General features: G+C 42.8%; 1 protein-coding gene across 7 annotated transcripts in view; it reads left to right on the forward strand.

Annotated features, from left to right (window-relative positions):
- The window catches only part of LOC135561370 (tripartite motif-containing protein 16-like), a 38,692-nt gene extending 22,975 nt beyond the window's left edge, over positions 1–15,717 (forward strand). For 3 of the 7 annotated variants that reach the window (XM_065002861.1, XM_065002863.1, XM_065002865.1), the window contains one exon: positions 2,837–4,103. In XM_065002861.1, coding sequence (XP_064858933.1) covers positions 2,837–2,974 — 138 coding nt within the window. In that variant the 3' untranslated portion in view covers positions 2,975–4,103. Of the gene's footprint in view, positions 202–2,836; positions 4,104–15,497 lie in introns of those variants that run through there. The other 4 variants (XM_065002862.1, XM_065002864.1, XM_065002866.1 and 1 more) reach the window with 2 other exon arrangements.
- Positions 15,718–17,997: the final 2,280 nt, after the last annotated feature.

Raw genomic sequence — 17,997 nt, forward strand, 5'->3', positions numbered from 1 at the left:
GCTGGTGTAGTCTATAGCTGAGCTGGTTAAACTGTAGTAGGGTCCACATAGATACTAGTCATGCTGGTGTAGTCTATAGCTGAGCTGGTTAAACTGTAGTAGGGTCCACATAGATACTAGTCATGCTGGTGTAGTCTATAGCTGAGCTGGTTAAACTGTAAACTGATTTGTTATTAATTAAAATTCAATACAATGTTTTAATCTTGTACATTTCCATGAATCATGATGTCTGGTGTTGATGTATATTGGTTGTCATTCAGAACCATTGATATGTTTTCTCAGTTGGTTCTCTGTCTCTATGTAATTCTCCTCAGTATCATTGATCAGCTTGTTGGCTCGGTACAAATTGATGTGTTCTCTGTCACCTGGAGCTGCATGGAAAATGGTCCAGGAACTAAAGGACAATTCAGGACTAGTCAGCCCACTACAAGCTGGTATCACTTCCTTTCTACTAAACTATATGGTCTGGTTTCCCAGACACAGATTAATCCTAGTCCTGGACTAAACAGTATGTTCAATGTAGATGTCCAGGAAACCGGCCCTAAATGTGTCATCTTTCATCCTCCCATACTGCTCAGTCCAGCAACATTAAACCTGTCCAGCAGGTGGTGCTGTTGACCAAACAATAAAACCAGCAGATATCTTGACTTGCCACTCAGTATATCAGTAATGTTCAGAATAGTACTTTAATATCATTGGAGATTGATGGTCTTTTTAATCCACTATCCAGAGTCAGGAACAGATGAAGTTAGGTCTGCTACTGTTCAGTGATTAAATATGATTTATGGTGATGGGAAATAATAAAAAACACTCAACTTCATCTCGTAATAGTTTTCCTTTGTTATTTATTCCAAGGTGTGTCTTTAACTTGTAAATGTATTGTGTGGAGGTGAGCTAGTGGTGTGGCTGATAGAATAGAATGAAAAGGGAGGAGGAGAGGAAGAGGGGAGGAGTGAAGGGCTGTTCAAGAAACCAGATGAGGAAGAGGAAGATGTTCAGGGGAATTACTGTCTCTGTTCCAAATGGTTCCCTATTCCCTACGTAGTGCACTACGGTGCTTCTGACCAGGTCTAAAGTAGTGTTCTACTTAGGGAATAGGGTGTAGATTTATTACAATATCATGCTTTAGTGTTTGGCACAAAAATATATTAGATCTCCACCCCCCACTTCCTGTCTGTCATCCCCCAGTTCTGTTAAGACTTCCTCTCATTGAACTGGGCCTCATTCTAAATGGTCACTTTGTATTGATAGTCCATACTGGTCTGTACTATGGTTCTACATACAGTAACTGTGTTGATAGTCCATACTGGTCTTTACTATGGTTCTACATACAGTACCTGTATTGATAGTCCATACTGGTCTGTACTATGGTTCTACATACAGTATCTGTATTGATAGTCCATACTGGTCTTTACTATGGTTCTACATACAGTACCTGTATTGATCGTCCATACAGGTCTTTACTATGGTTCTACATACAGTACCTGTATTGATAGTCCATACTGGTCTTTACTATGGTTCTACATACAGTATCTGTGTTGATAGTCCATACTGGTCTTTACTATGGTTCTACATACAGTATCTGTATTGATAGTCCATACTGGTCTTTACTATGGTTCTACATACAGTATCTGTATTGATAGTCCATACTGGTCTTTACTATGGTTCTACATACAGTATCTGTACCTGGAGGGTTTATACTCACATATTCCTGTATCTCCACAACTTTATCTGATTCTCTCCCACTTCCCTTCCATCTCTTGAGGTGTGTAACAATTATCTCTCCTTTCTAAGTGTGAACTTGTCCACTTCCCTTCATGGATTTAAAGGAAATGACTGGTATATGTAAACTCCCTCTACCCCATGTCAACACCAATCCAATGCTTTTACATTGGTGAGGAGTAGAGAAGGAATGTTCCACTTCAGGAGGAAGGAGAGATTATTGGGACTCCCCCATGGAGTGATGATAGAGGGATGTGAAAGAGGAGAGAGGTAATGGTTGTACTCCCCCATGGAGTGATGATAGAGGGATGAGAAAGAGGAGAGAGGTAATGGTTGTACTCCCCCATGGAGTGATGATAGAGGGATGAGAAAGAGGAGAGAGGTAATGGTTGTACTCCCCCATGGAGTGATGATAAAGGGATGTGAAAGAGGAGAGAGGTAATGGTTGTACTCCCCCATGGAGTGATGATAGAGGGATGTGAAAGAGGAGAGAGGTAATGGTTGTACTCCCCATGGAGTGATGATTGAGGGATGTGAAAGAGGAGAGAGGTAATGGTTGTACTCCCCATGGAGTGATGATAAAGGGATGTGAAAGAGGAGAGAGGTAATGGTTGTACTCCCCATGGAGTGATGATAGAGGATGTGAAAGAGGAGAGAGGTAATGGTTGTACTCCCCCATGGAGTGATGATTGAGGGATGTGAAAGAGGAGAGAGGTAATGGTTGTACTCCCCCATGGAGTGATGATAAAGGGATGTGAAAGAGGAGAGAGGTAATGGTTGTACTCCCCCATGGAGTGATGATAGAGGGATGTGAAAGAGGAGAGAGGTAATGGTTGTACTCCCCCATGGAGTGATGATAGAGGGATGTGAAAGAGGAGAGAGGTAATGGTTGTACTCCCCCATGGAGTGATGATAGATGGATGTGAAAGAGGAGTTAATGGTTGTACTGGACTTATTTATTCCCTCATTACTGACTTATTCTGTTTCAATAACATAATTACAAAACACAAACTAATTACATTCAAGGAATTATTGTATTAAAGTAAATCTGTATTAAAATTCACCATAAAATGTACAGTTCATTTCAAGATATTTGTTGGATCCGTCACAACAGGTGATGAGGACCTCATCGTCAAGCTGCACAAAGAAAGCCAGGGACTGCAGTGTGCTCCAATCTCCAGCAGGGGGCAGTAAAACCCTATGGACCTGGAAGGGACTGCAGTGTGCTCCAATCTCCAGCAGGGGGCAGTAAAACCCTATGGACCTGAAAGGGACTGCAGTGTGCTCCAATCTCCAGCAGGGGGCAGTAAAACCCTATGGACCTGGAAGGGACTGCAGTGTGCTCCAATCTCCAGCAGGGGGCAGTAAAACCCTATGGACCTGAAAGGGACTGCAGTGTGCTCCCGTCTCCAGCAGGGGGCAGTAAAACCCTATGGACCTGAAAGGGACTGCAGTGTGCTCCAATCTCCAGCAGGGGGCAGTAAAACCCTATGGACCTGGAAGGGACTGCAGTGTGCTCCAATCTCCAGCAGGGGGCAGTAAAACCCTATGGACCTGAAAGGGACTGCAGTGTGCTCCAGTCTCCAGCAGGGGGCAGTAAAACCCTATGGACCTGAAAGGGACTGCAGTGTGCTCCAGTCTCCAGCAGGGGGCAGTAAAACTATGTGTTCCAGTCTCAAACATGATTCAAAAACATGTTAAATCAAAAATAAACTAATTTGAATAACCAATCAACTTATCTCATAAAGCAATGGTTAAATAGAGTAGAAACTGGTGTTTCTCATTCATTTTATAATTAAATCCAACCTGTTTCTATCATTTCTAGTGAGATTGTTCTGGTCTCACCAGAAAGTCAGGATACAGGGCATTTGACACCATTAAATATTTCCTCTCCCTTTTCTTTCCCTGTCCTTCACAAACCATTTCAAAACCTTCCAAACATTTCTGAATTGAAAAGACCCCATCCAAAATAAATCCCACAGTATCAACACCACTAATGCATATTCGTAACCAGTAAATTGTGTGTGTGTGCTGGTGAACCGTAGGTCAAAAACACACCTGAACAAGGCCTCACTTATCTGGAAGTCTGTTTATGGCCTAATCCAGATACTTTTATCCTGCTCTCCCCGATACCACAGTCTCCGGGGACATTCCAACGAGAGATAATGAAACCCCTTTTCTGGAAAAGAAATTGTACATTTAGTTAGCATTCACTATGTTACATTTTAATCAGGAAGCCAAAAGTATGAATTATAAACCAAACATGATAATTGTAAATCCACTGTCTTTACTCTCATCATTAAATGTATGAATTATAAACCAAACATGATAATTGTAAATCCACTGTCTTTACTCTCATCATTAAATGTTTGTTTCAATCCCACCGACGTTTATGTATCTTTTATTCAGTCCTATTCTCCATAACCACCACAATGTTCCTGAACTAACTGAAAACATGTCCACTTCATTTTAGGTTTAGTAACCCCTTTGCTAATTCCTCGTTACCCCTCCACCCCTTTCCTACATTCTAGAAATCTATATCAGAGTAAAACCACATCAAACGTAAATCTATTTCAGAATAAAACCACATCAAATGTAAATCTATTTCAGAATAAAACCACATCAAACGTAAATCTATATCAGAGTAAAACCACAAACAACATCTCATCAGATCAAAAAAGGCTTTCTGAGTTAACAAGGAGTGTTTGGCCATATAATTTAATGTGTTCCCTTTAGAATCCCTTCCTCTGGCATTTCACCAAGATTCTTCATCCCAAAATCCGTTTTCCTGTGATCCCTGGCCTCTACTAAAAAGTTGGGTAAGAAGTGATCTCATACAACATCCTTCACATAGAATCTGTAACCTCTATGAACCACTATGAATCGAACCGAGGCGATACACCGATATGTGACATTTCCTCTCCTGCTGCTCTCAAAAGGATTTTTTGTTGCTCTTTTGAAAAAGATGCAACCTCATGTATAGCGGCATTTCCTTCGAATGCAACAGGTTCCAGTCCCACTTTACACTACCCTTTCCAATGACCAATAGCCCCACACCTAAAACAGGACTCTGTCTCCCTACGCTGTGATGTCTTTACACTCCCTTCTCCAATGACCAATAGCCCCACCCCTAAAACAGGACTCTGTCTCCCTACGCTGTGATGTCTTTACACTCCCTTTTCCAATGACCAAATAGCCCCACCCCTAAAACAGGACTCTGTCTCCCTACGCTGTGATGTCTTTACACTCCCTTTTCCAATGACCAAATAGCCCCACACCTAAAACAGGACTCTGTCTCCCTACGCTGTGATGTTTTTTTCAGTTTATATCTTATTATAAATATTATGGACACTTCCCACGCTGCACATTGGTCCTCCGATCCTTCCTATTACTCCTCCTCAGTTTATATCTTATTATAAACATTATGGACACTTACCACACTGCACATTGGTCCTCCGATCCTTCCTATTACTCCTCCTCAGTTTATATCTTATTATAAACATTATGGACACTTACCACGCTGCACATTGGTCCTCCGATCCTTCCTATTACTCCTCCTCAGTTTATATCTTATTATAAACATTATGGACACTTACCACGCTGCACAATGGTCCTCCGATCCTTCCTATTACTCCTCCTCAGTTTATATAATTATATCAATGTCCTCACATACCCAGTCTTTTTGTAGCTAAGTACATCTATTAATTCCCCATATTCCAGAAGAATTGGTAGAAAGATCTCGTGCTTCTTTCAGCGACTCCATGGCTTTATTAAAATCCTCCATCTTACAGGGAGAAACGGGGTCGTTATTATTCCCAAACCTTTCCCTTCTTTAAATAATACACACCTTCTATTAACTATTTTCCAAGGCAGCGCTACCCACTTCCCCGGATAATAATTAATTGGTCACAACACTTAATACCTTGTATTAGAACGTAAACTATAAAGTTTGCAAATGTATTACTGGAGAATATGGATGACTTAATGTCTTATTCCAGTATTGCACCTTAAATATTGGAGCGAGCGGTCGCATCTGCACTCGGTCCGCAGGTAGTATTACATTTCATTACATTTCATTATAGTACAACGGTTTGATTTGTCTAATCTTAGCAATTTCTTCTTAGCTAGCTACATAGCCGTCTTTGTATCATAGATAATTGCGTAATTATCGTATTTCGTCGTCCTAACGCAGTCTACACTGCCCTGCAGCTAGCCAGCTAGCTAACGTCCACCGTTAGCTAGTCCACCGTCTACCGATTAGCAGCACAACTATTACACTCAACTGAACGACTTGATTAGTGTATTGTTAGCTAGCTACATAGTTGTCTTTGCTGTCTTCGTATCCAAGATAATTGTGTAGTTTAGAGTGTGTAGTTTTAGAGTGATTATCTTAATTTACCGAGGTTAGCTAGCCAGCTATTTGTCGTCCTTAACGTAGGAGACTCTGCTAGCTAGCCAACAGCTAGCCAACATCTACCGAACAGAACTTCTGCACTCAACAATCCGGTCGCATTTCGCCGCTCCACAGGTAGTATCACATTTTTCATTTCATTTCATTACAGTACAACGGCTTGATTTGTCTGATCGTAGCTAGCTACATAGCTAGCTACATAGCCGTCTTTGTATCAAAGATAATTGTGTAGTCTAGAGCGATTTCTAGGTTAGCTAGCCAGCTATTGTCGTTCTTTTTTAACGCAACGTAACGTAATCAACACTGCTAGCTAGCCAGCTAGCCCCGAATAGCAGCACAGTAGAAACTATTACACTCAACGGACCGACTTGATTAGTGTAGTGTCAACAACGCAGCCAATGCCAGCTAGCCTACATAGTCAACAACGCAGCCTCTGCCAGCTAGCCTACTTCAGCAGTACTGTATAATTTTAATCATTTTAGTCAATAAGATTCTTGCTACGTAAGCTTAACTTTCTGAACACTCGAGACGTGTAGTCCACTTGTCATTCCAATCTACTTTGCATTAGCGTAGCCTCTTGTGTAGCCTGTCAACTATGTGTCTGTCTATCCCTGTTCTCTCCTCTCTGCACAGACCATACAAACGCTCCACACCGCGTGGCCGCGGCCACCCTAATCTGGTGGTCCCAGCGCGCACGACCCACGTGGAGTTCCAGGTCTCCGGTAGCCTCTGGAACTGCCGATCTGCGGCCAACAAGGCAAAGTTCATCTCAGCCTATGCCTCCCTCCAGTCCCTCGACTTCTTGGCACTGACGGAAACATGGATCACCACAGACAACACTGCTACTCCTACTGCTCTCTCTTCGTCTGCCCACGTGTTCTCGCACACCCCGAGAGCTTCTGGTCAGCGGGTGGTGGCACCGGGATCCTCATCTCTCCCAAGTGGTCCTTCTCTCTTTCTCCCTTACCCATCTGTCTATCGCCTCCTTTGAATTCCATGCTGTCACAGTTACCAGCCCTTTCAAGCTTAACATCCTTATCATTTATCGCCCTCCAGGTTCCTCGGAGAGTTCATCAATGAGCTTGATGCCTTGATAAGCTCCTTTCCTAAGGACGGCTCATCTCTCACAGTTCTGGGCGACTTTAACCTCCCCACGTCTACCTTTGACTCATTCCTCTCTGCCTCCTTCTTTCCACTCCTCTCCTCTTTTGACCTCACCCTCTCACCTTCCCCCTACTCACAAGGCAGGAAATACGCTCGACCTCATCTTTACTAGATGCTGTTCTTCCACTAACCTCATTGCAACTCCCCTCCAAGTCTCCGACCACTACCTTGTATCCTTTTCCCTCTCGCTCTCATCCAACACTTCCCACACTGCCCCTACTCGGATGGTATCGCGCCGTCCCAACCTTCGCTCTCTCCCCCCGCTACTCTCTCCTCTTCCATCCTATCATCTCTTCCCTCTGCTCAAACCTTCTCCAACCTATCTCCTGATTCTGCCTCCTCAACCCTCCTCTCCTCCCTTTCTGCATCCTTTGACTCTCTATGTCCCCTATCCTCCAGGCCGGCTCGGTCCTCCCCTCCCGCTCCGTGGCTCGACGACTCATTGCGAGCTCACAGAACAGGGCTCCGGGCAGCCGAGCGGAAATGAGGGAAAACTCGCCTCCCTGCGGACCTGACATCCTTTCACTCCCTCCTCTCTACATTTTCCTCTTCTGTCTCTGCTGCTAAAGCCACTTTCTACCACTCTAAATTCCAAGCATCTGCCTCTAACCCTAGGAAGCTCTTTGCAACCTTCTCCTCCCTCCTGAATCCTCCTCCCCCTCCCCCCTCCTCCCTCTCTGCAGATGACTTCGTCAACCATTTTGAAAAGAAGGTCGACGACATCCGATCCTCGTTTGCTAAGTCAAACGACAACGCTGGTTCTGCTCACACTGCCCTACCCTGTGCTCTGACCTCTTTCTCCCCTCTCTCTCCAGATGAAATCTCGCGTCTTGTGACGGCCGGCCGCCCAACAACCTGCCCGCTTGACCCTATCCCCCTCTCTTCTCCAGACCATTTCCGGAGACCTTCTCCCTTACCTCACCTCGCTCATCAACTCATCCCTGACCGCTGGCTACGTCCCTTCCGTCTTCAAGAGAGCGAGAGTTGCACCCCTTCTGAAAAAACCTACACTCGATCCCTCCGATGTCAACAACTACAGACCAGTATCCCTTCTTTCTTTTCTCTCAAAACTCTTGAACGTGCCGTCCTTGGCCAGCTCTCCCGCTATCTCTCTCAGAATGACCTTCTTGATCCAAATAAGTCAGGTTTCAAGACTAGTCATTCAACTGAGACTGCTCTTCTCTGTATCACGGAGGCGCTCCGCACTGCTAAAGCTAACTCTCTCTCCTCTGCTCTCATCCTTCTAGACCTATTGGCTGCCTTCGATACTGTGAACCATCAGATCCTCCTCTCCACCCTCTCCGAGTTGGGCATCTCCGGCGCGGCCCACGCTTGGATTGCGTCCTACCTGACAGGTCACTCCTACCAGGTGGCGTGGCGAGAATCCGTCTCCACACCACGTGCTCTCACCACTGGTGTCCCCCAGGGCTCTGTTCTAGGCCCTCTCCTATTCTCGCTATACACCAAGTCACTTGGCTCTGTCATAACCTCACATGGTCTCTCCTATCATTGCTATGCAGACGACACACAATTAATCTTCTCCTTTCCCCCTTCTGATGACCAGGTGGCGAATCGCATCTCTGCATGTCTGGCAGACATATCAGTGTGGATGACGGATCACCACCTCAAGTTGAACCTCGGCAAGACGGAGCTGCTCTTCCTCCCGGGAAGGACTGCCCGTTCCATGATCTCGCCATCACGGTTGACAACTCCATTGTGTCCTCCTCCCAGAGCGCTAAGAACCTTGGCGTGATCCTGGACAACACCCTGTCGTTCTCAACTAACATCAAGGCGGTGGCCCGTTCCTGTAGGTTCATGCTCTACAACATCCGCAGAGTACGACCCTGCCTCACACAGGAAGCGGCGCAGGTCCTAATCCAGGCACTTGTCATCTCCCGTCTGGATTACTGCAACTCGCTGTTGGCTGGGCTCCCTGCCTGTGCCATTAAACCCCTACAACTCATCCAGAACGCCGCAGCCCGTCTGGTGTTCAACCTTCCCAAGTTCTCTCACGTCACCCCGCTCCTCCGCTCTCTCCACTGGCTTCCAGTTGAAGCTCGCATCCGCTACAAGACCATGGTGCTTGCCTACGGAGCTGTGAGGGGAACGGCACCTCAGTACCTCCAGGCTCTGATCAGGCCCTACACCCAAACAAGGGCACTGCGTTCATCCACCTCTGGCCTGCTCGCCTCCCTACCACTGAGGAAGTACAGTTCCTGCTCAGCCCAGTCAAAACTGTTCGCTGCTCTGGCCCCCCAATGGTGGAACAAACTCCCTCACGACGCCAGGACAGCGGAGTCAATCACCACCTTCCGGAGACACCTGAAACCCCACCTCTTTAAGGAATACCTAGGATAGGATAAAGTAATCCCTCTCACCCCCTTAAAAGATTTAGATGCACTACTGTTCCACTGGATGTCATAAGGTGAATGCACCAATTTGTAAGTCGCTCTGGATAAGAGCGTCTGCTAAATGACTTAAATGTAATGTAAATGTTAAATATCACTATTATTGATAACCCATATTACCAAATCATTCACACTTGTCTTCCTATTTCCACATAATATTTCATAACTGTTCAACTTTTCTGGGTTCGTTCCTGCACATTGCTCAGTCTCCCCTGTCCTTTCCAGGTCCTTTTCTTTTACCTGAGAGGCCACAGAGGGAGTCTCCTTCTCATCTTCCACCTTTGTTTCTCTCTTTATTTCCACCACTCTGGACACCAGGGGGTTTTACCCACTGGTGTATGGTGGAGAGTTTACCTACTGGTGCATGGTGGGGGTTTTACCCACTGGTGTATGGTGGGGGTTTTACCTACTGGTGCATGGTGGAGGTTTTACCCACTGGTGTATGGTGGGGGTTTTACCTACTGGTGCATGGTGGAGGTTTTACCTACTGGTGCATGGTGGAGGTTTTACCCACTGGTGTAAGGTGGGGGTTTTACCTACTGGTGCATGGTGGGGGATTTACCCACTGGTGCATGGTGGGGGTTTTACCCACTGGTGCATGGTGGGGGTTTTACCCACTGGTGCATGGTGGGGGTTTTACCCACTGGTGCATGGTGGGGGTTTTACCCACTGGTGCATGGTGGAGGTTTTACCCACTGGTGTATGGTGGAGGTTTTACCCACTGGTGCATGGTGAAGGTTTTACCCACTGGTGCATGGTGGAGGTTTTACCCACTGGTGCATGGTGAAGGTTTTACCCACTGGTGCATGGTGGAGGTTTTACCCACTGGTGTATGGTGGAGGTTTTACCCACTGGTGCATGGTGGGGGTTTTACCCACTGGTGTATGGTGGAGGTTTTACCCACTGGTGTATGGCATGGGTTTTACCCACTGGTGCATGGTGGAGGTTTTACCCACTGGTGCATGGTGGGGGTTTTACCCACTGGTGCATGGTGGAGGTTTTACCCACTGGTGTATGGTGTAGGTTTAACCCACTGGTGTATGGTGGAGGTTTTACCCACTGGTGCATGGTTGGGGTTCTGCCAACCATTCCACCTTCTTCCTGTCTGACTTTTCATTCTTTCTTCAACAATCCTCCAGTTTTCTTTATACTTTTCAACAATCCTTCTGCTTTGAACATGTTTAGCACCTCGTGTTCTCTTTTATTGATCCTTTTCTTTCCTGTGTCCTGTACTTGTATGTTTCTCTGTACTGTATATTCTTCTACCTTGCACCACAGTATGTTTAATGGTCTTACTGGTCAATTGCTGATATCGTCATGACATTTATTACCATTTTATTGTGTAATGTTCATGTATTTTTAATTTATCCTGACTGTTCAAACTTCTAGTATTATATTACTTCAATGGTTATTCATGTACCATTCACTCATCCCTCCTTTAGTGTGGGACTGGGTGCGTCCTCCCTACCAGGTCACAGTCAAGTGACGGTCCGGGAGAAGTAGTGTGGTACTGGGTGCTTCCTCCCTGCCAGGTCACAGTCAAGTGTCGGTCCGGGAGAAGTAGTGTGGGACTGGGTGCTTCCTCCCTGCCAGGTCACAGTCAAGTGACGGTCCGGGAGAAGTAGTGTGGGACTGGGTGCGTCCTCCCTACCAGGTCACAGTCAAGTGACGGTCCGGGAGAAGTAGTGTGGGACTGGGTGCGTCCTCCCTACCAGGTCACAGTCAAGTGACGGTCCGGGAGAAGTAATGTGGGACTGGGTGCGTCCTCCCTGCCAGGTCACAGTCAAGTGACGGTCCGGGAGAAGTAGTGTGGGACTGGGTGCGTCCTCCCTACCAGGTCACAGTCAAGTGACGGTCCGGGAGAAGTAGTGTGGGACTGGGTGCGTCCTCCCTACCAAGTGACGGTCCGGGAGAAGTGAGCAACACATTCAGCACCAACAGCAGATAACTTTTACACTCACTTTTACACACCTCTTACGCTTTCCTAAACCACCTGCAAATTCAGCCTTTTTCTGATTCACTTCCTCGTCACAGAGAAAAGCGGTATTAAACAGGGTTTTACCTGTCTGAGTAGTCCTTTACTGATTCACCTCCTCAACACAGCCAAGCAGTAACCACAGGGTTATACCTGTCTGAGCAGTCCTTTACTGATTCACTTCATCTTCACAATAGGCGGTAACCACAGGGTTTTACCTGTCTGAGTAGTCCTTTACTGATTCACTTCCTCGTCACAGCCAAGCAGGAACCACAGGGTTTTACCTGTCTGAGTAGTAACCACAGGTCTTTTTGCCTGTCTGAGCAGTCCCCTATCGATACATTTCCTCGACACTATAGGGCAGTAACCACAGGTCTTTAATTTCATTCTATTCGACCATGCAAATGGACAGTTGCCACTCCAAACTGGATGGAATAGAATAGTCAACAGGACAGATGAATGAGATGGAATAAATGCCCCAGATGAATTGAATGACTCACCTGACTCAGACTGATTCAATAAGATGAATGTTTGGGCGCAAACTCAAACAGTTCTAATCAAACAAGTCTGGCCAAACTGAATCAGACAACACAATCCTAACTCAAACGGACTGAACAAACAAGTCTAGCCAAACTGATTCAGACAACAAAATCCTAACTCAAACAGACTGAACAGACTGGTCAGATGAACCACCTGAACAAGACAGGTGAATAACCCCACTCAACTGAACCATCCAGAACAGATGAAACACACAACTCCCTATCTGCAGCGGCCACACTAATATTTATTTTATACTGTTACAACCCTTAAAGCTTTTTCATTTTTTAATGTTTATTCTTTCATGCATTTATTGAATTCAAAAGCTCCCGATATTTTTAGTTCAATACATTTGGAGAGACCTACTTGGTGCTTAGGCAGGCTCTCGAAACGAATCACACAAACTTTAACTATAAGTAAGAACTGGGGCGGCAGGTAGTCTAGTGGTTAGAGCATTGGACTAATAACTTGAAAGGTTGCAACATCAAATCCCCGAGCTGACAAGGCAAACATCTGTCGTTCTGCCCCTGAACAAGGCAGTTAACCCACTGTTCCCCAGTAAGCAGTCAATGTAAATAATAATTTGTTCTTAATTGACATGTCTAGTTAAATAAAAACAGCTTACCTCTCATCTAGGTGGCCACCTGTTTGCTCAATTCATCCAGAAAGACCCGTCTGCAGTCACAGAGTTTTCCACCATTTGCTGGTCCCTTGTAGCCACTCCTGGCAAGTTCGTCATTTATGTTGTGGAAATTTTCTCTCAATCACATTTCTCAGATACCAGAACTTGTGAATTCAAATAGACTTTATTACAAAGTAACAAGCTGAGCTGGGCCATGGACCAACTGCCGGACTCAGTCTCAGTCCTTTTATACAGTTTCATGCTGATAGAAGTGTCATCGTCCCTCCACTTTATGCTAATAACCAGATCCCCTCGGCTTTACTCCTCCATTGTTTCCAAATCTAAGTTCTTTCCTCTAGGCGGGGTTCCCCTCCCCTCTAGTTCCTTTATGCTAATAACCAGATCCCCTCGGCTTTACTCCACCATTGTTTCCAAATCTAAGTTCTTTCCTCTAGGCGGGGTTCCCCTCCCCTCTAGTTCCTTTATGCTAATAACCAGATCCCCTCGGCTTTACTCCACCATTGTTTCCAAATCTGAGTTATTTCTTCTAGGCGGGGTTCCCCTCCCCTCTAGTTCCTTGGATCAATCATATTGGTGGCGCACCTATACATTATTTCCAGGAAATAATAAGTACAGATTACTATAGGAAAATATAAGATTGCTACATGCCCTTATCAGACTATAATATTACTATGGACCATTATAGGATTAAGTACAGATAACTATAGTTCATTATAGAATTATACCAATAACTACAGATAACTATAGTTCATTATAGAATTATACCAATAAGTACAGATAACTATAGTTCATTATAGAATTATACCAATAACTACAGATAACTATAGTTCATTATAGAATTATACCAACATGTACAGATAACTATAGTTCATTATAGAATTATACCAATAACTACAGATAACTATAGTTCATTATAGAATTATACCAACATGTACAGATAACTATAGTTCATTATAGAATTATACCAATAACTACAGATAACTATAGTTCATTATAGAATATAGAATTATACCAACAAGTACAGATAACTATAGTTCATTATAGAATATAGAATTATACCAACAAGTACAGATAACTATAGTTCATTATAGAATTATACCAACAAGTACAGATAACTATAGTTCATTATAGAATTATACCAATAACTACAGATAACTATAGTTCACTATAGAATTATACAAATAACTACAGATAACTATAGTTCATTATAGAATTATACCAATAACTACAGATAACTATAGTTCATTATAGAATTATACCAACAAGTACAGATAACTATAGTTCATTATAGAATTATACCAACATGTACAGATAACTATAGTTCATTATAGAATATAGAATTATACCAATAACTACAGATAACTATAGTTCATTATAGAATATAGAATTATACCAATAACTACAGATAACTATAGTTCATTATAGAATTATACCAATAACTACAGATAACTATAGTTCACTATAGAATTATACCAATAACTACAGATCACTATAGTTCATTATAGAATTATACCAATAACTACAGATCACTATAGTTCATTATAGAATTATACCAACAAGTACAGATAACTATAGTTCATTATAGAATTATACCAACAAGTACAGATAACTATAGTTCATTATAGAATTATACCAATAACTACAGATCACTATAGTTCATTATAGAATATAGAATTATACCAATAACTACAGATAACTATAGTTCATTATAGAATTATACCAATAACTACAGATAACTATAGTTCATTATAGAATTATACCAACATGTACAGATAACTATAGTTCATTATAGAATATAGAATTATACCAATAACTACAGATAACTATAGTTCATTATAGAATTATACCAATAACTACAGATAACTATAGTTCATTATAGAATTATACCAACATGTACAGATAACTATAGTTCATTATAGAATTATACCAATAACTACAGATCACTATAGTTCATTATAGAATATAGAATTATACCAATAACTACAGATAACTATAGTTCATTATAGAATTATACCAATAACTACAGATAACTATAGTTCATTATAGAATTATACCAATAACTACAGATAACTATAGTTCATTATAGAATTATACCAACATGTACAGATAACTATAGTTCATTATAGAATTATACCAATAAATACAGATCACTATAGTTCATTATAGAATATAGAATTTAGTGATATATTTTAACAAGAAACACATTATGTTAACCGGATACGGGATTGCTCCACGCAAGAAGGTAACAGAAAACACCCTCACTATCAATTTCTGCAAAGAAACCACTACTAAAGTACACCAATAATAAGAAGAGACTTGATTGGCCCAAGAAACACAAGCAATGGACATTAGACTGGTGGAAATCTGTCCTTTGGTTTGATGAGTCCAAATGTAAGACTTTTGGTTCCAACTGCCGTGTCTTTGTGAGAAGAAGAGAAGGTGATCAGATGATCTCTGCATGTGTATTATCCACCATGAAGCATGGAGGAGGAGGTGTGATGGTGCTTTGCTGGTGACACTGTCAGTGATTTATTTAGAATTCAAGGCACACTTAACCAGCATGGTAGCCATAGCAATCTGCAGTGATACGACATCCCATCTGGTTTGTGCTAAGTGGGACTATCATTTGTTTTTCAGCAGGACAATGAACCAACACACTTCCAGGCTGTGTAAGGGCTATTTGACCAAGAAGGAGAGTGATGGAGTGCTGCATCAGATGACCGGGCCTCCACTTGATTTGTTGAACACGTTGTTGGTTACTACATGATTCCATATGTGTTATTTCATAGTTTTGATGTCTTCACTATTATTCTACAATGTAGGAAATAGTACAAATTAAAAATAAACCTTGAATGAGTTGGTGTGTCCAAACTTTTGACTGGTACTGTATGTTAAGGGGATTGTTCACCCCAATAGAAAGGTTCATATCTCTAAATACCATCTTATTAGATGGAGCCATTTCCCCCCATTAGTTTGGGATTCAGACCTGCAGTCATCTTGATTTCAGACCACTTTGGAGAAGTGTTCCACAGGCAGTAAATCTAATGTAGAATAAATGGAACCTGGATCCATTTCATTCTATTAACATGGTTTATGTGTTATAGCAGTAATGGGGTTAAACTGATATTAAAATGACAACTCCATAGGTGGTACCAGGTCAGGGGAGTTCATCTCTGCTCCCAGCATCCCTGGGACAGTACTGATCAACATAGCTGACCTGATGCAGAGGTGGACCAGTGATGTTTTCCTCTCAGTGGTGAGACTTGCCCTTCCATTTGACACACCTTTACCTGATGAGATCATACAAGACGTTACAGGCTTATTGCACGTGGAAACAGACCTGCGTTAAAATAATGTTGAATATTTAATGAGCAGTGTTTGATTGAGTTTGTTGTAATGGAACCAATAGAAAAGTCCTAAAAATACAAACAAACCCCGCCCACCTGGAGGACAAAGGAAATGCTCAAAGTGTTGGAAAGATTTCAAATAGTATTTGAATCCAGGGTGTTATTAGTTAGAGAACACTGTAGCAAAACATTTAGCAACATAATTATTTTAGTTCAGTTAGTCCCTTCGTGTTTCAGTTCATATTCTTCAGTTTGGTGCCTCGTGGATATGAATCAGGTCTCCGTGGAAACATCAATGAAAATTCACCTTTGATTTTTACTCCTCACTTTCCCTTCCAGGTCCATACGGTTTTACTGCCCCCTGCTGGAGACTGGTGCACACTGCAGTCCCTTTCAGGTCCATAGGGGGATTACTGCCCCCTGCTGGAGACTGGAGCACACTGCAGTCCCTGTCAGGTCCATAGGGGTTTACTGCCCCCTGCTGGAGACTGGAGCACACTGCAGTCCCTGGCTTTCTTTGTGCAGCCGGATGATGAGGCCCTCATCAATACAGATACTGAATGTAGAACCATAGTAAAGACCAGTATGGACTATCAATACAGCTACTGTATGTCGAACCATAGTAAAGACCAGTATGGACTATCAATACAGGTACTGTATGTAGAACCATAGTAAAGACCAGTATGGACTATCAATACAGGTACTGTATGTAGAACCATAGTAAAGACCAGGATGGACTATCAATACAGATACTGTATGTAGAACCATAGTAAAGACCAGTATGGACTATCAATACACATACTGTATGTAGAACCATAGTAAAGACCTGTATGGACGATCAATACAGATACTGTATTTAGAACCATAGTAAAGCCCAGTATGGACTATCAATACAGGTACTGTATGTAGAACCATAGTAAAGACCAGTATGGACTATCAATATAGGTACTGTATGTAGAACCATAGTAAAGACCAGTATGGACTATCAAAACAGATACTGTATGTAGAACCATAGTAAAGACCAGTATGGACTATCAATACAGATACTGTATGTAGAACCATAGTAAAGACCTGTATGGACGATCAATACAGATACTGTATGTAGAACCATAGTAAAGCCCAGTATGGACTATCAATACAGGTACTGTATGTAGAACCATAGTAAAGACCAGTATGGACTATCAATATAGGTACTGTATGTAGAACCATAGTAAAGACCAGTATGGACTATCAAAACAGATACTGTATGTAGAACCATAGTAAAGACCAGTATGGACTATCAATACAGACACTGTATGTAGAACCATAGTAAAGACCAGTATGGACTATCAATACAGATACTGTATGTAGAACCATAGTAAAGACCAGTATGGACTATCAATACAGGTACTGTATGTAGAACCATAGTAAAGACCAGTATGGACTATCAATACAGATACTGTATGTAGAACCATAGTAAAGACCAGTATGGACTATCAATACAGGTACTGTATGTAGAACCATAGTAAAGACCAGTATGGACTATCAATACAGGTACTGTATGTAGAACCATAGTAAAGACCAGTATGGACTATCAATACAAAGTGACCATTTAGAATGAGGCCCAGTTCAATGAGAGGAAGTCTTAACAGAACTGGGGGATGACAGACAGGAAGAGGGGGGTGGAGATCTAATATATTTTTGTGCCAAACACTAAAGCATGATATTGTAATACATCTACACCCTATTCCCTACATAGAACACTACTTTAGACCTGGTCAGAAGCACCGTAGTGCACTACGTAGGGAATA

This window comes from Oncorhynchus nerka, linkage group LG17 (assembly GCF_034236695.1).
Source record: "Oncorhynchus nerka isolate Pitt River linkage group LG17, Oner_Uvic_2.0, whole genome shotgun sequence".
NCBI classification, from domain to species: Eukaryota; Metazoa; Chordata; class Actinopteri; order Salmoniformes; family Salmonidae; genus Oncorhynchus; species Oncorhynchus nerka.